General features: G+C 43.8%; 2 protein-coding genes across 5 annotated transcripts in view; both read right to left on the bottom strand.

The window, feature by feature from the left end:
* Positions 1–9,495, bottom strand: part of glsa (glutaminase a) — a 42,646-nt gene extending 33,151 nt beyond the window's left edge. For 2 of the 3 annotated variants that reach the window (XM_048234421.1, XM_048234422.1), the window contains exon 1: positions 9,069–9,495. In XM_048234421.1, coding sequence (XP_048090378.1) covers positions 9,069–9,355 — 287 coding nt within the window. In that variant the 5' untranslated portion in view covers positions 9,356–9,495. Of the gene's footprint in view, positions 1–184; positions 248–9,068 lie in introns of those variants that run through there. The other variant, XM_048234423.1, reaches the window with a different exon arrangement.
* A 3,828-nt stretch (positions 9,496–13,323) lies between these two features.
* The window catches only part of LOC125288854 (NGFI-A-binding protein 1-like), an 11,329-nt gene continuing 388 nt past the window's right edge, over positions 13,324–24,264 (bottom strand). Inside the window, exons 2-9 of one of the 2 annotated variants that reach the window (XM_048235532.1) lie at positions 23,146–23,439; positions 20,802–21,769; positions 20,132–20,265; positions 19,722–19,767; positions 17,316–17,435; positions 16,364–16,532; positions 15,867–15,995; positions 13,324–15,379 (exon numbers count right to left, since the gene is read on the bottom strand). In XM_048235532.1, the coding sequence (XP_048091489.1) occupies positions 15,309–15,379; positions 15,867–15,995; positions 16,364–16,532; positions 17,316–17,435; positions 19,722–19,767; positions 20,132–20,265; positions 20,802–21,659 (1,527 nt within the window). In that variant the 5' untranslated portion in view covers positions 21,660–21,769; positions 23,146–23,439 and the 3' untranslated portion in view covers positions 13,324–15,308. Of the gene's footprint in view, positions 15,380–15,866; positions 15,996–16,363; positions 16,533–17,315; positions 17,436–19,721; positions 19,768–20,131; positions 20,266–20,801; positions 21,770–23,145; positions 23,464–24,264 lie in introns of those variants that run through there. The other variant, XM_048235531.1, reaches the window with a different exon arrangement.

The following is a 24,264-nucleotide window of genomic DNA, read 5'->3' as shown; positions in this document are numbered from 1 at the left end:
GGCACTCGACAGAGTAGACTGCCCACTTTAAAACAATGCTTTTTAGCTCTGTACGCAGTCAAATGATCTATATCACAGCTGCACATATTGGATTAACATATTGAGCTTGTGATTGGTGATCTATTAGAGCTGCTGTGTGGCACCTGCAGGCTCCTCATGTTGGCTCCTCCTTACTCCTCCTTACCTGTCCTCCTCCTCGTGCTCCATCATGAGGCTCTCTGCCTCCACTCTCTCACTGACCTCCCTCTCTGCTCTCCCCTGCGCCTCCTCCAGCGCCTCCTCTCTCTTTTCCTTCTTTCGGCCCCTGCCTGTCTCTCTCTCCTCTTTTCCTCCCTCGTTCTCACTGCTCCTCCTGGCTCGTTTCTGTTTCTCTGCGGCCTCCTGAGGCCATCCTTCTCCTCCTGACCGCTGCTCATTTGGGGGTGATGCATCTCTCCTACGCCAGCAGTAAACCAAATTCCAAAATGAAAATATGAAATACAAACAAACAAGCAAACAAACAAACAAATAAATAAAACAAACACTTAGATTAGGTGACACTCCAAATCTATTCCTGATGTCACTTTTGGACTTATTTATACAATACATGTTTGCAGAGCTGACCTGCAAAGAAAAGAAACAGAAGGAGAGAGAGAGAGAGAAAGACAGAGAGAAAATGAGAGACGGAGCTAGAGAGACAGACAGAAAGAAAGAATGATTCAACATAGAAGGAAGACAGGAAGCAAAGAGAAACAGAGAGACATGGAATAGAAAGAATGAGAGAAGAGTGAAGCATAAAGAGTGTGAGAGAGAAAACGTGTACAATGAGTGCACACACACACACACACACACACACACACACACACACACACTGGACATGCACCAGTCTCCCTGCTGTGCTGCCCCAGACTGACCAGCAGTAGCAGCTGTGGCATGTCGGGTCAGTCAACTTGGCATGCGAAGAAAGTAGGGCACTACAGTCCCTTACACACACACACACACACACACACACACACACACACACACACACACACACACACACACACACACACACACACACATACCCACCACCTCAGCCCTGGCTAATGAGCCCTAAGCCTGCCTCCCCCTGGACCTCCCTAGTGCCACTGATCCCTGCTAATACGACGGCTGCATGCCAAAAAGTCATCTCCGGTGCTATTTCTGTTCCCAGAACATCACACACACACACACACACACACACACACGCACACACATCAACGCCTTCACTATTACATGTTACTTTAAATCTGTGGATGTAACTATCGTGTGTTGTGTTGGTTAATCTCTCTCACACACTCACACACACAACAGCAAGCCTCTGTTGTGGAGGGGTGGTGGAGGTCAGCACATTTACCACGAAGAAAGAGTACTTGCCCTTCCCAGGGATGAATGAATTGCCTTTGTCTTATTTCTCCATCATGTTCCCTTCTCCAGGTTAACGATGTCACATCCCCTCCCACCGGCTGCCTCCCTGGGAGATGTGATCGGCACAATCCATCGCCTGATGACAGGAGAAAACCTCCGGTCGATTCTGTCCCTCTTTAACAAGTCTGTGCACTCGATATCTCCATCTCTCTTCTCTCTCCACTCACCCACTCGACTACAGAAATTATGAATGAAAAGAAAATAAGAAGCTAATGGAAAAATCACTGGACTTTGAGTTCGCAGAGCCATGGCTTGACCTGAACGTTGGCCTTATTGGCGTTGGCGTTATTTGTTTCTCTGATGTTGTCAGGCTGATTGGTCTGGATTTAGAAGTGCTGACCAGGAGAACACCTGACCAGCTGCAGCAAGCCCTCAAGTTGTGTGTGTGGTGTGTGTGTGTGTGTGTGTGTGTGCGCCCGTGTGAGTGTGTGTTTGTGTGCACGCGTGTGTGATTGTATGTGTGTGTCGAGAGAGCTCTCATTAGTGCAAGTGCCCCCTTGCAGCAAATTGTTTCGCCCAATGCCCAGTTCATTAAATTAGCATTAGTTTGTGTGGGTCGGTATTAATGCATTGCATTGCACAAATGCGCATTGCGTGCCATACAAATTAGAGCCCATAGTGTGGCTCTTGGTGGTATCCTTAGAAGACAGACTCTGAAAGACTTTACTTGAGCCTAACTGATAATACAGACCCAGTGACTAACATGAATCTTTTAAAAGTGAAAGTCATAGAGCTTTTCCCTCTCTCTCTGTCTGTCTGGTCTTTGTTCTCACTCTCTCTCTCTCTTTGTGTCTATCTAGAAGCACCAGTACTCGTTCTTCTCTCTCTCTCTGTCTGTCTGAGAGCCTATGTCCTTGAGTGAGGCAGCAGAGGGCTCTTCGCCAAGAAGTATGGCTATTTTTTCATCGTTGTCGCAATCCTGAAAATGTGGGATACCTATTTGGAATTTGGGGAAGAGTGCCCGTCTTATGTTTTCATACTTCTCATCTCTCTCTCTCTCTTTCTCTCTCTCGCTCTCTCTGTGTCTGTCTGAGTGCCTACAGTATGTCCTTATTCTCTCTCTCTCTTTTTCTTTGTGTCTATCTAGGAGCACCTGTCCTCGTTCTTCTCTCTCTATCTCTCTGTCTGTCTGTCTGAGAGCCTATATCCTTGTTCTTCTCTAATCTCTCTCTCTCTCTCTCTCTCTCGGTCTGAGAGCCTCTATCTTGTTCTTCTCTCTCTGTCTGTGGTAAGGTCTTTTCTCTCGCTCTCTCTCTCTCGTTGTTCTCTCTCTCTGAGTGGTGTGGTGTTCAGGTCTTTTAGGAATCCTGCAGGGGAGCAGGAGAAGCCCAGCGGTGCAGCAGCAGGAGGAAGAGGAAGAGGAGGAGGAGTGTTCAGAGATGGAGCTCTAGGCTGAGTGCTGACTCACACACACCGTCAGTGCACGCGTCACCCTCACAAACTGAAAAGAACAGTCACTGACACCCCCGACACACACACACACACGCACACACACCACTAGTCTACCAGGCCAAACTGGCCAGCACCACACAACAGGCTGCGTCAGCTAAATATACCTCTACTCAGTAGCAAGTAAGTGCTTTGCATATTTGCATCTTCACCCAAATGTTTCCCCTGGACACTAAGTGCATTCATCTGTGCCCTACTTCCTCGAAGTCTGTTGACATAGCAATGCTTGCTCTAACAGACTGAGCTCCACATCCCTGCCCAAACTCCCTCACAGCTACAAATGCACTCTACTCACTATACAGCCCTTCACTACGTGCTCAATGACATGCTTAATAATATGCCTTCATATTCTTGTTAAGATGCAGTAATATGAAGGTGGTGACGGCTTCCATACTCATGTTAATATGCAGTAATAACATGGTAGCTTTCAAGCTCTTGTTACTAATACGCAATAATAACATGGTGATGGAAGCTTTCATGCTCTTGTTAATAGGCAGTAATGACATGGTAGCAGGAGTCAGATGTAGTGATATGATATCAGGTAACTGCATCTCCTTAGTGGCTTCCTCTCCTCTGTTCCGTTAGTCTCTTTGAGTGTCGTTTACTCCACGTGTGTTCAGATTTCCTTGAAACCTAGTGCCTAGACTGCAGAGAGTGCAACCTTTTTATGAGGACACATCAGGACACATTAACATGTAATGCTATGTGGACAAATGTGCCACAGCAAGTGGTTTGAGGGATCAGATCATAATGTGTCTTGCTGGTTTTTTATAACGGTATTTATTTCATGCATTCTATCCCCTGATGCGTTAGAAATGTGTGCTGTACCTGCCCTCCTAAAGCACAGTGGCTTTTCCAGTCAAAACATGCAGCTAAATATTCTCACTTTTTCAGCATGACAATACAACACTGCAATTCTGCACTCTGCGTCGGCTGCAACCAGAGACTGTATCTGCTCCTCTGGGGCTCTGTGGCCCTCTTGACGCATACACAGACGCCACACAGGCGCTCTACGCATACACAGCGGTGGCACGGGAGGTAGAGGGAGATCTACAGCCTAAAACTTCTCTACGCACACACAGACGCCACACAGGCGCTCTACGCATACACAGCGGTGGCACGGGAGGTAGAGGGAGACCTACAGCCTAAAACTTCTCTACGCACATACAGACGCAACACAGATGTCACACAGGCGCTCTACGCATACACAGCGGTGGCACGGGAGGAAGAGGGAGAGCTACAGACCAAAACTTCTCTAAGCACACACGCTGGACAGATGGGGGGTGGTCAAAGGGCAACCAGGATGTTGTCGATTCGAGGCCAGGCTCCTTCTGACCCTGTCGAAGTGTCCTTGAGCAAGAAACTGAACCCCGAACTGCTCCTGACATGCAGGTTGGCACATTGCATTGCACCCTCTGGCATCGGTGTATGAGTGTGTGTGTTTGTGTGAATGGGTGAATGTGAGGCGTGACAAATGTAAAGAGCTTTGAGTGCTCGGATGAAAAGAAAAGGGCTTTATAAGTGCAGTCCATTTACCATTTACACATGGCACACAGACGCTCTACTGTGGGACTAGCTCAGCCGCAAGCCTTGTGAGGGCATTCGACTGCAGAGAGGAGACTCCTACAATCCTCAACTAAGAAGGACAAATGCAAAAGCAAGCAGATCAACCAAAGATGGGGGGAGAGAAAACTCCTAAAAACACTATACTAAGACCGAGAAGAAAAATCCTCAACTAAAACTGCATCCTGGCAGCACCTCTAAAATCCTAAAATAAGACTGCACTGCACTGCAGAGAGTCAGTCAAAGAGCTGAGTAAGGATCGGATCATATCAGGGTCGAGTTTGGTCCCAATTCAGTCACACGTGGTGTATACAAACACACACAAACACACACACACACACACATACACACATGAACACAACCTCATTTATCTCCACCTCTGACAAGCAAAATAAGCTGATATGCAGAAGTACACAAACAAGCACTCACACACAGACACACACACACACAAACACAACCTCATTTACCTCCACCTGTGACAAGCTCTAATATGTGCTAATAAGACTACACTGCACTGCAGATAGTCAGTCAGATCAGATGAGGGTCGACTTTGTAAACTACTAAGTAAACTACCAGTGCTTTTTCAAAGTTCTCAATGTCTCGTTTTAAATGTCAGGGCCCTGGGAAGTATACCAATGAAGTGTGGAGATACGTTGAGCCTCGTAAATGGTGTAAAACAGTGATTTATTTGCATGGCTAGACCGATGCCCGAGGCACCAGCATTAGCCGCCTTGTTGGTAGCATCGGCTAACTAGCGCCAGATTTCGGAGTGCAGGGGACAAGCCGAGATGGGCTATGAGACATAGGTTCACACTCGGCGTCATGTTTCAAAACACTTTAGGTCAAAATCACACCGGAATTCTCCTTTAAGCTTGAGCAATTCCTCTGATCCAAAGCCTGCTTTGACACATTGACACTAATGTGAAACATGCATCCTCCTCTCCTAGCCTACATCAAATAAAAGAAACCAATTCATGATTACCGAAATGAATTTAACATGGGGGGAAAAAAAGTTTGTTGCGATTTAGCCTACTGTTGTGATGCGGTTCTTTCTGCTGATTGGATTTACCCCCGTGTCGTCAACTCTGAGAACTCTTGCTCCGGCTGACAATTTTATCCAGAGAGCTGATTTCCCAAAGATGAGCCTCCATCAACATTCAACGACAAATTATTAAAACGTAAGTAATGCAATAGAGTAAACCAATGTGCTACAAGGTGTATGGTCTTAACGTTAATTGTAGCCTAGACGTGTAACGTTAGCGTAGGGCTATATGTAATGTTTGCATGGGAAAGCTAGGCGAACACAGTCTAGGCCTGTTTAAACTGTCTGATAGTTAAAGGAAATATGAGCATATGTTGGCATATACGTATAGCCTAAATTCTGTCCACTTAGCTATAATAGGCTATCACAAACAGACCTTTTCTACGTTTACGGCATTAGACATATAGGAGCCTACATTCTCTTATCAGAAAGACGTGTTCTCATAACTTCAGCGTTCTCTTGACGGTGAGACGAACGGTCGTGACTTCAATCAAGTAGCCTAGGTCTTTTCGAGTTAATTGTGAGTGAGTTGTATGGTAACTGTGGGAGTGATGTAGAAGAAAAGTGAGTATTTACTTTTTTATACGTGGGTTTGTTGTTTTGGGACTGAGAAATAGACTACAAGGAGAGCATCTGGCTACGTGCATGCGTGTCAGCATTAATGCCCCCCACAATTCAATTCAATTACCAAAGAGCCTTAGAGATGTTCTTTGAAAAGACCAGAAAAAATTAAGTGCTCGTGAGATTGGGTGTGTGGTCTTTGCCATTAAGACAAATTTAAATAAATTGTAAATAATCTTTTTCTGGGTTGTGCCATTTCATTTTTCTTCTATCATTTTTAACCACTACACACATAAGCAGATCATGTTACAGCCATCTAACTATCCCAACACTCACAGGGCAGATTAGTCCTCATAGTGAGTGATTTCATAAGAAATTAAATTCATAAGAAGCCTTATTTCTGCTTGGTGATGACAATTGCACTACTTTTTTCAAATACACTATGTGTGTGTGTGTGTGTCTATGTGTGTGTGTGTTTTCAGGACAAATCTTCTGTTGAGGCTCACTGTCTGTGTGTGTGTGTGTGTGTGTGTGTGTAATTCATCAATGTTCCCCTGAGCAGAGCAGGTGGGAACTTCATCCAGCTACATCTTGTAGGGGGTCAGAGCCAGTCTCCATGACAACCACAGCGATAGAGTTGTGATGAGAAGAGGTGTGTGTGTGTGTGTGAGAGAGAAAAAAGGGTTGGTGTGTGTTGTTCATTTAAAGGCAGCAATCGCTCCCAGTCAGCAGAATGGATTAGGCCTAAATCATAAGCTTGCATCTTAGACTAAGTTAGAATAAGTTTAATATCAGCTGTAACACTTACCATATTTATGAAAAGGCATGTGGAGAAAAGCAAGCACACAAAGTGTGTGTGTGTAGTGTACACATATACAAACAAGCACTCAATCGACCTGACAAACAAACACTCTGTAATCCTCTTATCATTGGTCAACACAAGCGAGCAAACATGCTCCAACTGATAACCATCGGCTCTTACATATCTGCCATTGGCATTCCTTGTTTTTCAGGAAAGAAATAAAAGATAGATAAACATTCAGATTTGGTAGAAAACTGAGACCGAGGCTCATATTGAGAGCATCATATTTCCCTTAAATCAAACCAAATGTCTATAAAGCTCCGTGAGCCTTTTCAATGCCATCCGGATGAAAGGTGAGGTGTTAACAGAGCGTAGCATACACAGTTCCTAATTCCCCGCTGACACCTGGCACGGTCTACACACAAAAACACACAGAGGAGGCGTGGTCTATGGCAACCATGCGCATCTTAACCCAGTGATGATCACCGCACCAAACACACAGAAGCCATGACGCCATGACAACCTGGCCAGAGACCCCCAGTGACACTGCAATTGATTCCTCTTACTCTTACACACACACACACACACACACACACACACACACACACACGGTGAAAGAGGACACCACTGAGGTCTCCCAAGAGATGCCAAGTATGGATCATGGAAAAGCAAATGCTGACCTTCACAAGTCATTGAGAGGAAAGGATAAAAGAAAAAAAGGCATTCGATATTTTCTCTGCGGGACCACTCCCAGGAATATCTACACACAAGGACGACCATATGCTGTCAGTAAAAAATCCCACTATGAATTCAACTCGAGGGTTAAACAAGAGCTTATGTTTAATTTATATATCTCTGCATTCCTGGCTCACAGTGGTGCTCATATTGCCAGTCTGCAGAAGGTTCTAGAAGGATATGTCTGTGAAAAGAACACAGCCTTGTGTGATCAAATTAGCATATCTAGTAAAAAACAAAAAAGGTCATAATTTAGACATCATCTACAAGCCATAAAGATCATCTGGAAAGAAGTACAATGGAAGCTTAAGAAACCCTACCTAGAGTGACAAAGACATATAAATGTGTATGCATGCACAGCACAGCACAGCACACACACACACACACACACACACACACACACACACAAACACAGCTGAATGGTTGTCAATAGAGCAAATGATTTCATCAAAACAAATGACTAAATGACAAGAACATGGCACCTTAGCCTTCTCCCCTTGGTTAGACCTTGAATAGCGCCAGATGTACACGCTCCATTTATCAGTTGAGATGTGTGGGCTAATCATTCAGGGAGCGAGCATCACATAGGCCTTATGTATCCAAAACAAGCATCTTTTTTTACAATGTAGCTTAGTTTTTTCCCCTAGTGAGTTATATTTTTGTAATACTTTCAATGAGTTATACAGAAATAGCATTCTGAGGGCTAGATGCAATTGATTTTTGACAAGTGTGCACATGCTTAGTTAAAGAACACAGTGAATGGTAGTATCATCACTTTAGTAGTATTACAACAGCCACAGTCGCTTATCCTAGCTAGGTCACATATTGAATGGGTGCAATAACTTATTGGACAGCCAGACAAACCTCAGACAAAATTCCTGAAGCCTGCATTTCAGTGTTTTTGGTATGTGTCTATCAATAGAGTAATTCACTTGTAGAATGCTAGCTCACACAGGTTTGTCAAATGACATGGCACTGTAAAGGCATGCGTAACATGCTCAATGAGCTCGTTAGCTCTGCTAGCAGTACCATTCAGCTGCTAGACACTACGTTAACGTTACTGCACAAACCGGCCGGTGCTTTGTCTTGAGTGGAATTAACGTTACAAAGTCCTCCAGCCGTTTCCTCGCCCCAGATAGATACTGTCAGTATAGTCACTGTGTGGGATAAAACATGTTCATTCACTATATGGCTAATTGCACAGTTTATTTTCTACCATGCAAATAAAATAGTTATGCACAGGGAGGAGGCGATTCATGGGTAGGCTGGTCACATCACACATTAAGTGTTAGCATTAGCAAGAGCAAGCTAGTCAGCAAGGGGTCTCGAGTAGTCAGTGACAATTAAATCCTTCATTTATAGATTGATACTGGCTAGCTAAAAGCAAAAGTTGCTTGTCTAGACCTGGTTGGTAAGGTCTTGATATAACCCGTTATATTTTAAACAAACGACCCGTTATCTCAGTCATTCATTCATTCAGCGGCTACTCACTTTTCTTCTTTGCTGAGTTCATTTTTCGCATTCTCAGCCGCGGTTACTGAACCGGCGTCTGTCTTCGTGCACAGGTATCTTGCCCCACATGAGCTGGACCACGCCGGCAGGTGTCCCCCAACACAGAGGGACTTTAGATTGGACCCCAATTTGACATTGGCACAGACGGTACTGAAGCAGTAAGAGGCGGTTAGTGACGTCTTATTTCTAGCGATACCTGATAAAGGACGCGAGAGGTTGGATTTATACAACTCCTTCAGCACTAACGTAACCCTAAAATGTAACATTTCAATCCTGTCAAGCTAGTTGATGGAACTGTTCTATTCAAAAGATAACAGTAAGGTATGGAGTATCTTTATCTGTATCGAAATGATGTATGAAGATGTACACGGCATCCGCTACTCATCGACTGCACTATTTCAATGCCTTATCACGACAACGCCGGTCAGTGGACAGAAATGTCCAGGGGTTCACGCCCTTGTCGAACGCTATTGGTTGCACTGTGTGCGCATCTTGTCCTTGATTGGTGGCGAATCACATCAGTCATATTTTATTTCACATCATTTCCCTTCTGTAAATCCACCGGCGGCGGCATTTGCTGAAAGTCGTCTGACTGCAGAAATCTGGAGCCTACTGTGATGGTTAAGCACCGGTAAAGGGCTTTAAAATTATTATTATTTTTTTTATCATCGGCATCGACAACACTGTCTCTGGTCTGAGAAAACATTTACCTAACTAGGCTTAGGCATTTATTGTAATTCTCCCTTAAATTGACGATAAATTGTAAAATGGTTTCCATCTCTCGTGAAAAGAAAAATGGAATAAGACAATATCATGCGATAGGCCTATTACGCATATGATACATGTTTATTTTAATGTCATAACATTATATGCATGCAAGGTTAATGGAATAGCAGACTTCAAAGTGCTGCCTAATCATAAAGCTTGAACAAGATAGATTTAACTCGAAGCAAACATACTATCCTTATATAATAGCCTAAAGTTGTGACATTCCAGTGTTAGGCTAGCCACGGTATTTTTAGCGAGCCTATGCGAATCTGAATTCTGAGTTTGTCGGCATCGACAATTCCGACAAGCAACGTGCCCTAACTGTGTCTCTTTAACATGGCCAAGGTTAGCACTTCAGACCTGTAACCGGAGGGTTGCCGGTTCGAACCCCGACCAGTAGGCACGGCTGAAGTGCCCTTGAGCAAGGCACCTAACCCCGTACTGCTCCCCGAGCGCCGCTGTTGATGCAGGCAGCTCACTGCGCCGGGATTAGTGTGTGCTTCACCTCACTGTGTGCTGTGTGTGTATCACTAATTCACGGATTGGGATAAATGCAGAGACTAAATTTCGCTCACGGGATCAAAAGAGTATATATACTTATACTTAATATATATATAAAAGCCAATCGCAATGCATCAATGTAGTAAAGGATATCGCTGATGCACTGGCGCCATCTAATGGCTAAAACTGATATTACATAGGCTATTTGGTACCATTTCTGTAGCGTAGGCCTCTCATCTCCAGTACTTGGTTGGTAGGTATGCTAATGTTTTGTGTAGACGTCTCTGAACTACCATATCACTGGCAAAACACTCTGTTCTCTGGCATTACCTTAGCTTGTTATTCAACAGAACAGAAATGGGAAGCAAAAATGATCCCTGTAAGTTAGTTCAGCATCTACCCATCTTGCCCAACAGGGCCCACAACGGTTGCTATGCTTATGGATCCAGATCCCAAACCCCCACTACACCCCCGTCCCCTGTTATCTTCCTTGCTAAAGAAACGGTCAACACGTCATTGCAAACTCTGTCAACACTTACCTTTTCTTATCGGTTTTTGTACTTATTATTATTATTATTATTATTATTACTATTATTCATTTTGCTATTTTCCTTGGTTTTGTTGTCGTTTCGTTGTTGGGGGGTGGATTTAACATCCTGTTAGTAGGCTAGTGCCTCATTCTGCAAAATGAATTCCTGTATTATTTTATCTCCATATTTGAGAGGACTTATGTACATGTGTTTTGTATATTGAAAATGTCCAAAATAAATCATACGTAAAAAAAGAAAAGAAACTGTCAACACAGGCTAGACTGTAGACGTCTCCTCACTTCACCTATAAAGCTTTCAAGAAAAAAAAGTAATAATAAAGTAATCATATGGTTAATGGTTCATTTTTCATTTATCATATATCATATGGTTAATGGTTCATTTATGTTTATGTTATGTTATGTTCATTTAGATTAAAGCCTTAGGTTTGGCGGAGTATTGTGTCCAGTTGAAGCATGAGGAGTGTAAAATATGAACCCAGTCAGTGTTCAGAGTGGAACCATGGTTCTCCAGTGAAGTTCTTTGATAGCATACCATAGAAAAAGAGGGTTGAAACTGAGCAGTCAGTAATCAAGGATCTTTGACATAGTTCTGCTTATTGTTGCATGTAATAAACTTCATGTGTCAATTTCTGGGGTTAGCCATTAATCTGCACGGATTCTAGCATTTGCATTAAAAACAAGATAAGTACATGTATTTGCCGTGGGTGGCAGTTGTCCCCCGAATCTGGTTTATCATGAGGGGGGATCTGCTTACCTAAAGATATTGCTGATGTATTTCCCATCCCTGATCTCAGGGATGAAATGATTTTCTGTAAAAAAAAAGAAGCTTTTCTTCATTGCCTTACTCGTAGATCCTGACATTTTGCATCTGCATGTTATGGCTTTGCACATACAAGTAATTTCCTGTGTATTAGCTGTAGTGTGTATAAACCACAGGACAGTGTTTTATGTAAATTAAAAAAAATAAAACCGTGTATTTACCGCAGTGCCTAATAGCACAATGAATTAGAATCAGATCATGCTTTAATCAGAAAGAAGAATGAAAGAAATGCATTCCCATGCATATAAATGCAGAAATGCATATAGCCTGGCCCCTTGTATTAACCTCATAGCTGAAGACATTTTGCAAAATCAATGTATAAGCCTCGGGTAATAGTCGGGAAATTACGGAATAGCCTTGTCTCAATGACTTTGCTTATTTGAACTCTTTGTTCCGTCTATCCGTCTAAGTGTTAAGTATCTAATTAAAACTTAAAACTATTGTTATTAATTAACTATTATAATTAAAACTTAATTAATATATTAACAGTTGTTGTCTTTGTGTATGTATTGTATATACAACTATATATGGACATGTGCTAAATTGTTTCTACTATGTTTGGGATGGACTGTGTTCATTAATCCATCAGTATAAATATCAGTACAGTAAATATTACCTTCTCGTTTTTATCGGGATGCTTTAGCAACTAACGTGTGTGCGTGTGTGTGTGTGTGTGTGTGTGTGTGTGTGTGTGTGTGTTATACATCAGTATTGCTAGATTAACACAAAAAAGCACAAAAATTAACCCAAAACAGATTACGGTACAAACATAAAAGAGTTGCCTCTGAATGAAAACAACACAAAGAAAATTGTACACAGGATTTCTTAAAGCTGATAGTAACTGGCCTGATTCAAAAACCGCATTTTATAAGGTGCGGGTGTGTTAGGTGGAGAGAGGAGGAAAAAGGCATTCTTTAAACTACTGTGTTGGCGAACAGATTTCTTCTCTCTCTCTCTTTTTCGCCACCCACCACATTTCAGAGAGAGTTGGCTTCACAGAGCCTTTAAGTGGGGGTGACGGTGTGACAGCCAGATCAGCCCCACCCCCTGGAACCGAGCGCCACATTCCCTCCCTCCGCCCCTCACACCGCCCACTAAGCTGGGTCACCACGGCGATCTCACACTGACGTCCCACCGGAGCCATGCTTTGCTTCTTACACAAAGCCAGCTCTGTGGAATTTTGGAGGTGTGCAGTGATGTGCCTGTCAGAGGCAAGTATGACCATGTGTGTGTGTGTGAGAGAGAGTGAGAGTGTACGTGTATGTGTGAGAGAGAGTGCATGTATATAGTGTGTGTGTGCATGTGTGAGTGAGTTTGAGAATGTTTGCAAGCATGTGTGTATGTGAGAGATAGAGAGAGGAAGGATAGAGAGTGAGTGAGACACAGAGAAAAAGAAAGAGAGAGAGGGCTGTGAACTGCGTCAGAGTGACTCATAGCCTAGTTCCCGAATGTGTGAGTGATGCACATGCAAATTAGCTGTATAGGTGAGCCTTGGATTCTCTCACTTTTAAGTATTTGTGGTTGCAGCCAGAAACACCCATAAAGTAACTGAGCCATTATCAAAAACTATAAAGAAGAGAACAACACTCACTGCATGGTCTCAAAAATAAACTTTAATATCTATGTGCTGTTAAACAAATAAAATATATTAGTGTTTACAAAAAAAAAATAATGTGCACGACTATGCAAACATACCCTAATCGGTCACTTACAACAACTAAACAACAATGACGTTCAATGGTCTACAGTTCAATGGCTAACAACTATCCTTACATATCCTCCCTCTTGACACAACAAGGAGAACATCTGGAGGATTGCAGTGAAACACACACTGTGCAAACAGCCATATGGTGGGTGACTTGTGTAAACCAAAGGCAGCTGCAGCACAGGTGAACTGATGAGGACTACAAACACATCGTTACCATAAGATTGATGAGCAACGATGTATTTTACATTTTGATTGACCAGTTCACCACCATCTGGACTGGTAATCTACGAGTATGAATGGATTGTTTCACCATTACAATACAATGATGCATTTATCTATAAAAAAAGATATTCCTTGTGTGTGTGTGTGAGTGTGAGTGTGTGTGTATGTGTGTGTTTTTATTTTTACAAATGAGGATGGGATACACCAATGAAAGGTTGCAGAGTGACTTTATCTAAATTCATAAACATCGATGACTGACTTAATCTGAGTTCAGAAATATTAAGGGAGAATTACATTATGTGTTAGAAATATTGAGGAGAGAAACTAGTAGTGCAAAACACAAAGTCCCTGAAAGCACTCAGAAAGAGTGCAGAGGGGAGCTGTCTGTGACCGCCAAGGTTGGAGGCAGAACTGTTTCAACTCACAAGACAATGGTAGAATCCAAAAAACATACAGCTTAGATATAGAACAATGACACAATATCATTAACTTGTCTACTGAGATTTCCTTGTGAAAATGTATGAATTTGTAAATGAGACAATCATTACTCATCTAAATTTAATAACAAAAGGACGCTTAAAACGAGGAGTGCAAAAAACGCCTGACACACCAAGAGTTTCTAAGACTAGTAATGTTGATTGACATAAAGGTACCGTACAACAAGCCAAACACCCAAACTACAAAGCTTGACTTCAAAGTGACAAAATACTGTATTTGGTATATTTTGGCACACTGACAACACTTTTTCTAAGGACACTGTAATGGCCATACCCTCCTTTTCCATATGAACACCTACAGGGACCTGATTTCAGTGACACGCAACATGCAACGAGCAAAGTCTGTGTGTGTGCGTGAGCTAAACTGTTGTTGTATCCCATGGCGTGTGGGAGCCTTGTATTGACCCCCCCATGTTTACATTTATGATATTAAGTTAGTCAAATGTTTTTTTTTGTTGGCCAAATTATGTTATGGAATCTAATTCACTTCATGTCCAGTGGCCTTTGATTGGAACTCTTTCCTTGTTGCCTGTTGCCAGTCAGTGAAATTGGGGCCCCTAAGGTTTGATGCTGCGAGACAAATGACCCAACCCACACCCCCCTGTCAGAAAGAGAGCTGGGTTTAGGATGTCACTGAGTTCTTAATCACCTGCCCCTGTGTCCTCCTCTTCCTCACACTGAAGACCATTCAGTTTTAACCACTGCATTATAACAAAATAATTTATCTCGCCTTTTTGGTCTTATTGTCCATCACATAATTAAATAAAGCAAAGAAGGCTTTGTTTTACAGTACATACAAAGAACAAATGTTTCCTTTTTTTATGAAGGTGAAGCGTTCTTAAATAACATATATTAGAAAACCAATGAAAAGAAAAACAATATGTACAAATGGACTCATTCAAAACATAACTGCCATCAACGACATCAGTACTCTGTCTATCTCAGGTTTCACTGGAGGTGTAGGCGCTTTGGGAAAACTAAAAAAATACAAATAAAAGAAAGGAAAAATAAATATATATTTTAGGCATTGTTGGCTGTTAAGGCAGTGCTGTAATATTCCTGTGCTGGGTATCGATGGACAAAGGGCAGTGTGTGACCTTGGGTTAACCCTACAACATAAACTGTGATGGGATGACAGTTAGGGACAAAGACACTATCTGGAGTCCTCTGGCTCTGACTTTATGACCGTTTTCTCCACAAGACTGAACTTCTGATGTCCATTTTCTGAAAATAAACAGACATAACAGGCACATAAACATCCACACTTAATACTAACAATAACAAGCAATACTATAACACACCACTTCACAAAAGGCAAAAATGAATCCATGGAATTAACAGAATTATTTATCCATTCACTGTTTGGATGGCTCATCGAAACCGACACAGATTGACAGTAACTCCTCCCACATTTCTGTTTTAAAGTGCAAAGTTGTCAGAAGCTATGGAGCCGTGTTCAAACGCTAGTCAAGCCCCCCTTTTCTCCCACACTTAGAACGTACGCGTCAAAAGCGTAGGGAGGAGTGGGCCCACCAAAGCCTTTAGACATGAAAGGCAAAGCCCACAGTTTGGAGTAGAGGGATCACAGACTCCTCTGAGTGGTAAACAACGCAGTGGGCGCAGTAGAACGGCGCCAAAGAAGAGGATACGGAACAAAACTAAACTAAACTAAACGAAAGGGAAGGAGTCATCAAAACAGGGCGCCACTGACCTGCTCCCTGCTTCCTGGTCTCCTCGGAGATGTGATTATGATGTCGCTTCAGCTCATTGGCTAGCTGCCTGCCGAGTGGAATGTCCCCTTCCCCTGGATTGGACACACGCAGATTCAAGGGTCTATCACCTACGGGACAGATACACGGATAAGTCAGAACTTTATGTCATCATCATCATCATCATCATCTTCATCATCCATTGAGTTCAACTGATAAAAATCCCCCACAGACTGGGTGCACTGTTAGTACAGTAATGACATCATGATATATCGGATCAGTTTAAATTGAACTGGATTAAGGTACTGGGTAGCTAAAATATATATCTAATAGAGGGATATTATTTAACTTCATGCTCATCGAGGGTACCGTAGTGTGGTAGTAAAAAACCTTAATGTCCACTGTTGGAAAATATAACTGTGGACAATCATTTATGCTATCACAACCAATAAACAACCTGGAGGGAACTAATCAAGATGATTGGCACAGCGGTCCTCACCTGGTTGTTCACGGCAGTTGTCGGGTGAGACAGTGTTGGCATGCTGCCGGGCCGCGAGGTGCTTGATAGCTACGGCTGGAATCTTCCAGTCCAGCGCCTGGAGACGGTCTTGGGCCGCCGCATCCCGGAGGATCTCCATCTGTCTGCCCAGCAGACGCTCCAGCTGCATCTACCACACACACACACACACACACACAAAAAGACATCAGACACACATACAAACACACACATACAAACCAAACTACACAGGCAATAACAGATACACCCACACACACACACACTCACCAGTAAGCATACACTCAGAGGCAACAGGCAAAACACTAATGAACGTGTTTAATGCCTAAATGCAGTGAATGGGAGCGACAGCATAGCTCTCACACTCCTCCTTGACACCCCATATGCCATGTCAACATTTTGCTGTGAAGCGGATGAGGTAGGAGCTGAAGCAAACAACATATTCCGAGCCACTGCCGAGCTCCCTCAAACACACAACATGGCACCGGGCCCAAGCATTGCCATCTACAGCAGTATTTTTAGCTCCCTGGCAGCCAGTGATGCTCCACAGAATGAATGGTGCCATGCCAACATGGACAGGGAGTGTTTTTGCCAAATGCGTCATTTAGTAATTTCCGTTGTTAAATCATATAATAACCAGACTGAGATTTACTTGTATGCTGGTCTGATAGATGTAGCCTAGTTACAGTGGATGTTCAAAAACACTGTAGGGAGACACACACCTGAACAGGATCCTCTGGGATACATTAGGATCTACTGTGATGCACTGGAATGGGATGCATTAGGATCTATTGGGATCCATTAAAATCTACTGGGGTACACTGGAATGCGATCCATTGGAATCTACTGGGATGCACTACAATTGGATGCACTGGGATCTACTAGGGGCACTGGGATCTTCTACTCAGATGCACTGGGGTCTATAAGGAGTGGCTACCTGTAGGTTCCTGATGAGCACCTCTTCTCCTTTGGTCTTGGCACAGGCCAGCTGCTCCCTCAGAGTCTCCTGCCGCATGTAGATGGCCTGGAGCGCCTCCTGCAGGTCAAAGTACCCCTCCTAAGGAGCAAACAGCACAGTGTTAACCTCAGCAATACCCCTCTCGAGGGCAACAGAGCAGGGGCATGGGAGTTAAAGGTGTTGTCCATGATCCTGGGTAAAGTTATCTCTGGCTTCCATAGACCTGAAGCCAGTCTGGTGCACGCTAACTCACTGATGTAGACTGGCACAAACTACTTTGCTAGTTCCTCACTGGCATATGGCAAGCCGTTTTAACATTTAATCAGTAGCATGAATCACAACTTTAAAAGCAATCAACAATTGCTTTTTAACACATGTTGCAATTCTAACTCAACTTGTCCATAATGACATTTTGACTAGAAATTCTAATCAAAGATATACAATACATTTCTTGCCAGTCACAATGTTAATGTGTTATATAAAAAAAATAATTTTCAATGCAAAGTGCAATAGATTATAGTCAAGAGTATAATGTACTATACTATACTATATACATAACGGTGCAGCCATCCTTTTCAAATAAAACAGATGGATATTACTCCTGACCACACTTTCGGTCTATTTGTGTCTCTAGTGCAAAAATGGCATTTACGTGGATTGCAGAGTCTGTCATTACATGTGAGTCACCGTGGTCATTTGGCCGTTTCTGATGGACGCTTCTAAGACTGTTAAGTAGAGTTAGATTTGAGGCTGTTTAAATGTGTGTGTGTGTATGTGTGTGTGTGTGATCTTTAGGCCTTGACATCTTTGGTCTATAAATCTTGTATGTGAAAACTGCGTTGTTATGTATGCCAAAACACCGCTTGTTATTAGATATTAAACCAGATGAACCAGGCAGCATAATATTCATGTTTACAGTCGCTTCAGAGATAAAAGAGTAATTGTCAATTTTAAACTTTGACCTCCACCAAACACAATAATATTTTTATAGTGATTACAGCCTTATACAAGATTATTAATGATGAATAAACATAGTTATAGATTATAAAAGAATTGTAATAATGATTAATACAATGATTTATTAATCAAAAATAAAAATGCTGTCAATATAAAAATAGCATTTGTTTCCTATTGTAAAACCACACTAGTTCAGTCATGCCACTGTAGAAGCAGTGCTTGTTTGCTTCCTCAGGTAACACACTGGGTTCATCACACGAGTTTGACCAGACCAGTGGAGAAAGGCCGCCACAAAGCCAAAACTCTGGTCCTGCACACGTACAGTAATATCTCCCCTCCCACCACACGCCTATAGCTGCATTCTTAGCGGCACCAGCTAAGTAGTACGTATGCGTCTGTGACGTGGGACAGGGCCTGGCCCACGGTTTGCGTTTCATTACGTTTGTGTCCGTGTGTGAGGGTGAGTCTGGTGGTGTCTTCCCACACATTGATGTCACCATTTAAATGAAGAGGGTGGTTCTGGGCTTTCCTTCTGGAGGAGGAGGTGGCTAAGGTGAGGGAGTTGTGCAAGCAACAACACTATCAATTATAATCTCTTGTCACATTATTTTTGTCTGAAGAATAAAGTCACTTTCTGCATAGATAGTTAAGTACACACTTCATGTTGTTGAAAGTGCTACTATTAACCTCATACTTTTTGCCTGTAGTTCAGTTCAACCTCCACTGTCAGGGTAATAAGCCTAGTAAATTAAGAAACACATTTCATTTGTGCTCCAGAAACTACCAGCATATTGTACTATTAGCTGAAGAAAATTATGCTTTCGCCTCACACCTTTTGCTTACTTAAAGCTCCACTGAGCAGGTAATGACAGCAAGTTCTCTATTTTTTCTGCACTTAATCATTAGTTTGCACTACAGTCCCAGAGAGCTCTGCTGCTCACGAGGTAGCTTAGCATGGGCAAAATATGAGCATGATTCACTGGAATAATTGCTCTCTGGAGACAGCTACTCCAGGGGCTGTTCAGCAAATAACATGCATTTCTATGAAAATAAGACACGAACCGAAATGAGTCAAATATTGTGAGTGGGCAGAGACGACCAACAGGGATCCGTAAACTCTGAGCAGAAAATCAATAAAGACCTCCCTGGGAAACATAGGGAATAGACAACCTGCACAAGGAAGGGGTGTTGGAGCTCACAGATACTGTGTGTTTTATAGAGATAATTAAGGTTGATTGTGTGATTGTGTGATTGTGTGTGTGTGTGTGTGTGTGTGTGTGTGTGTGTGAGTGTGCCTGTGTGTGTGTGTGTGTGTGTGTGTGTGTGTGTTAGAGGCTGTTAACCATATGCCGTATTCTGATTAACCTGTGATATGAGCTGTTAGGCTTCATTGTGTCATTACAGCAGGGCAGGCGAGGTTGTGCTTACCTCAGATTTGATTCTTTTTGGAGAGGGTTCATCACCACACCGGGATCTGAACAGGAACATTATCACACTTAATACACTGAAGTAAAGAAATACTGTTTTCAGATTGACTGGCAGGTATTACATGGCATTCATACACTAAACACTGATATCAAATCCACTGATCCATCCAAATCCAAAAAGACTCCTAAAACTCAATTCAATTTAATTAGATGGTACTGAATTAATTTGTTCTTTTACATTTACATGAATTCATTTAATATGCACTTTTCTCCGAAGCAACTTATACAGATGTACTCTTTTAGAACAGATTCACATTTTCATTACTGCAACATGGCATTAGATACTGTATATGACCATTCAGAAACATATAAAAGGGCTGTCCCCTGGCGGACTAAAGGGCCATGTCTTACTTGCAGGTCCTGTAGGTGTATTTGTAGGTGACCTCCCGGGACACCTGCCGTGCCAAACCAAACAGCTCGTCCCTCCTGGTCAGCAGGGAACAGTCCTTCATACATAACTGTGCCGCGGCCTCGTTCACTGTGAGCTGGGGATGAAGGAGTATTAATGATGAAGTTCAAGTGGATGTGTTGGTAGCACACAACAAAAACACTGAATAATTTGTGAAATTTGTGAACAGACGCAAATTGTATCAGACATGTTGTTTTGAAGTTATTGTTTGCTGTGTGTGGCTGATAATAAATATAGTTGCTGAGACTACTATCACTATAACACTATAACACTAATCGGGAAATATGTATACCAAATATGTATTTTCTAGTGACAAATTATTATTAATTCTAATACAAAGTATAAACAGTTAAGGGCATTATTTAACTTCCCCAGTGTGACTGACCATAGTACTGACCTCAAAATAAAATAAATAAAACATATTTGCAAGAAAGGAAGCACAAACATATACTGCACAATATGGATACTTTGTGGTAAAAGACATGTAACTGATATGCTGAACTGACAGGACTTTTCTTATTTTAATGATATTCAAAGCTGGTGTAGATATTTAAAACACCAGACAGTCTTGGGAGGGGTCACTAATGGGGTCACTAACGGCTTGAAAGCTACCTCATGCAGAGTGAGATGTTTTCCGTCTCGTCTCTTGGAGTCGAAGCGCCCGTAGATGGCGCTGTATTTGCGAATCTCCTCCTCTCGGCGCGGGTCGTCGTCGCTCATTTCGAAGATGTGCCCGATCATCTTGGCCAGCTTCTTGTTGCTCCTCACCTGCTCCCTGACCTCCGTGAGGTCACTGCGAGGCAGCTCCTGGGCGATCCTCTCCACGCACTCCGTCACCGACTGCACCGCGGCCGCATCCAACGCTTCGAGGGCGTCCCGCGGCGAGCAGGGCGACGTGGCCTCGCACGGTGACAGGCTGGGCTCGCTGTCGTTGGCGTGGCCGCCGCCGAGCCAGTAGCGTCCACTCTCGCCGCCGCCACCGGCGCTAGTCTGCAGGGGCGAGCCCGGCACCGGAGTGCCCTCTCTGCTGCCGTCCAGACAGGCATTGCCCAGCAACGCTTTGGGCACGCGGAGCGTGTGGCCATCCCGACCACCACTGCCACCACTGCTTCCATTCCCGTTGCCCAGGAGTGGACTTCTCGGGCTGTGTGGGCTGCGTGCCCCCCCCTCGGGAAGCTTGTAGACGGGGATGCTGCTCACGGGCAGGGAGGCCAGCGGCTGGTTGAAGAGCGTCGGGTTGGTCACCCAGTCGCGGAGGGCCTTCTGCAGCCGGCGCACGTGCAGGGGCTTGCTGGCCATGCCCACTAGCGCCATGATCTCCAGGAACTCGTCCTCGCCGGCCTCGCACAGCTGCTGCACGTCATCGCCGCCCTGCTGGATGAAGGCGTCGTAGTAGGCCAGCAGGTTGGCCCGCTGCAGGATGCGGTAGAGCTGCAGCTCCCCCAGGGTCCTCAGCAGGGCTGCAGACATCTCACAGCACAGAGAGCCACAGAGAGAGAGAGAGAGAGAGAGTGTGTGTGTGTGTGTGTGTGTGTGTGTGTGTGTGTGTGTGTGCCTCTGTGTGTGGTGGTTGGGTATATCTGAGGAGAGATATATGAGAGGGAAAGAGAGGGAGAAAGAGAGATTTCATTTTAATTTGTAAACTTTGTATGATAGTTTGGTTTGCTTCATTAAGGCATGTAGTAGATTTATAAGAACGAGTAAACAAACACAAATCAACTCCCTGTCAAATTCAGTGCAAAAACATCTCAAGGAAAGGCAGATTGACAGACAGATAGACAGACAGAGAGAGAAAGAGAGGGAGACAGAGAGAGAGACAATTGACTAAAGAAAGGCAGAGGAGTAGCTTTCTCCCATAGCAGGCATCTGGAAGAGTAGCATTCCAAATGGTTCTTTTTATGGCAGCGTGTGCACAGTAGGTGGGGCCGTAGGTTCTACACCTTCCACCTACTAAGCTGGACTGCACATACTGGAAGGCATGTTGCTACACAGCGGCCAGCCGGAGTCTGTGAGACAGAGGTACGGCAAAAGGAATTGGCTGTGTTCACTCAGCCTGTGCCTATTGGCCGTTGATCTATTGTCATTAAGCAGAAAAAGATGACAAAAAATACCCGGCAATAATACTAAAATAACAAACTGTGCTTCATCTTACCACTTCACATAACAGTACCAATTAATTCTTGATGTGCAAATATTTAGAGAGAAATAAATAAATCTAGGTGAGGTTGTGTCTGATTAAAGCCCACCGAATGATTCTTTCCCAAGTGTCAGGTTGACAGTGAAGTAAACATAAACAAACAAATGCAGAAAATATATTGTTGATATACTGTATTAAGGCTTTGTGAGCTTCAGCAAGGCAGCATAGTAAAGCTGGCATAAAGATGGGATTGTTTATTTGTAGCATGTATTTATAGATACCACTGGACCAACGCTTCCCATTTTTTCCTGTAAATACTTTCTCTGACTTGAGAACAAACATTTACCCCATCCCTAAAACAGCTTTTTCTTCTATCCAAATAGGGAAACTAGTATTTACATTACTGCGATCATATTTCTTGCAGTCTGAGCCTACGCTGCGTGGAAAGAAACTACAATGCAATACTGCTGAAAGACTGGATGGCTATCGCAGCTTCTTGGGAACGCCTACCAGAACCTTTCCTGGAGCTGGACCGAGGTTTCTCCCACACACGTAGTGCACACTCTGTCCCCCTTTTTATACAGCAAGAAGCCTAGTGCTCTGAACACGAAGTACCCAGAAGGCTACACACGCTTGATTTAACGTGTGGAGAAAGCGGTGATAGTCAATTCAGGCAAGGATGGAAATAGTGCAAATATTGACTACAGCAGTCTCGGATGGTTTCATTATTACAAACGCCGATTCGTATTTTCGTTTTTCTTGTAAAAAGTTATTGCTGCGTTGATTCAAAAGGCAGAAAGTAGAAAGATTGTCGCTAACCTGTCAAGATTCTCAAGTGGAGGGTTGCAGTCGCCGTCCGAGTAGCCGACTCGTTTCCCTCTGCAGACGCGCGCCCTTCCACTTCTTTGCCTTGACTTCTGCTCACTGTAAATTGCGCGCGCGTGTGTGAGTGTGTGTGAAGGTAGCCGTGACCGACACCGGTGCTGTCTACTGCCCCCTCCACCTCTTCTGCCTGAGCTGGGATATTCCGCTGTCTCTACATCGCTCTCGCACTCCCACGCTTCAGCGTGACGCAAATCCTGGCGTGGGCGGCAACCAACGCGTGGGCGGCTGCTGCATGGAATACCAATCGCTACCGGAGCGCAAAGCACACAGGCGCCCATCACCAGGGGTTCGAGCCACGCTGTGCGGTAGCATTGCCCTTTCAAACGTCTATATAAGTATCAACAAGTGCTCCTTTTGCACCTTGTGACCCTAGTTCATCTGCATGACTATATATTTCTTCATAATGATGTACACAGTGTTAGAAAAACGGAGTGCTCTACATGCAGCCTTTGACTGATCTAATAATGAGCGTTCATTAAAAGGCAACAAGTGAGCTACGAGGCCCACACACCCTTCCACCTTTCAGCCTCTCTGAGAGCAGTCTCTTTCACATATCGGAGACTAACTTTCTAGAAATCAGGCTAATGTGTATTTGCTTTGAAGGGCCGCTGTACGGTTTTATATCATGCTGACCTTCTTACCACCTGAAACCGTTGGTTTAAAAGCACAGTCAGGCAATCATGATATCAGAATAACAAGTCGTCTCTACTCAAGGGTGTAATAAAAACCTGCACAAGATATTGCTCCTCCTCCTCCTCTCCTCCTTCTTTCCTGCTGCTGCTGCCGCCTCCTCCCTCCCCTCGCGCGCCTCTCTCAACCACTCCCCGCCGAGCGAGCACCCACCAGCAAAGAGCTGTTTGGAAATCTCCTAATCTGCCTCAGCATCTGCAGCTATTTTGGGGAATTAGGCCAACCACTGCCAACAGCCCTGGGAAGAGAGGCGCTCTCCTCTCTTTTTTGTCCTCCTCATCCCTCCATCCTACCACCCCACCCCCACCCACCCACATAACCCACCACCACAGCATCCCCACTTCCCTCTTTGTTAGCCCCTTC

Source organism: Alosa alosa, chromosome 23 (genome assembly GCF_017589495.1).
Source record: "Alosa alosa isolate M-15738 ecotype Scorff River chromosome 23, AALO_Geno_1.1, whole genome shotgun sequence".
In the NCBI taxonomy this organism is placed as follows: domain Eukaryota; kingdom Metazoa; phylum Chordata; class Actinopteri; order Clupeiformes; family Clupeidae; genus Alosa; species Alosa alosa.
This window is presented reverse-complemented; position numbering and strand designations above follow the sequence as displayed.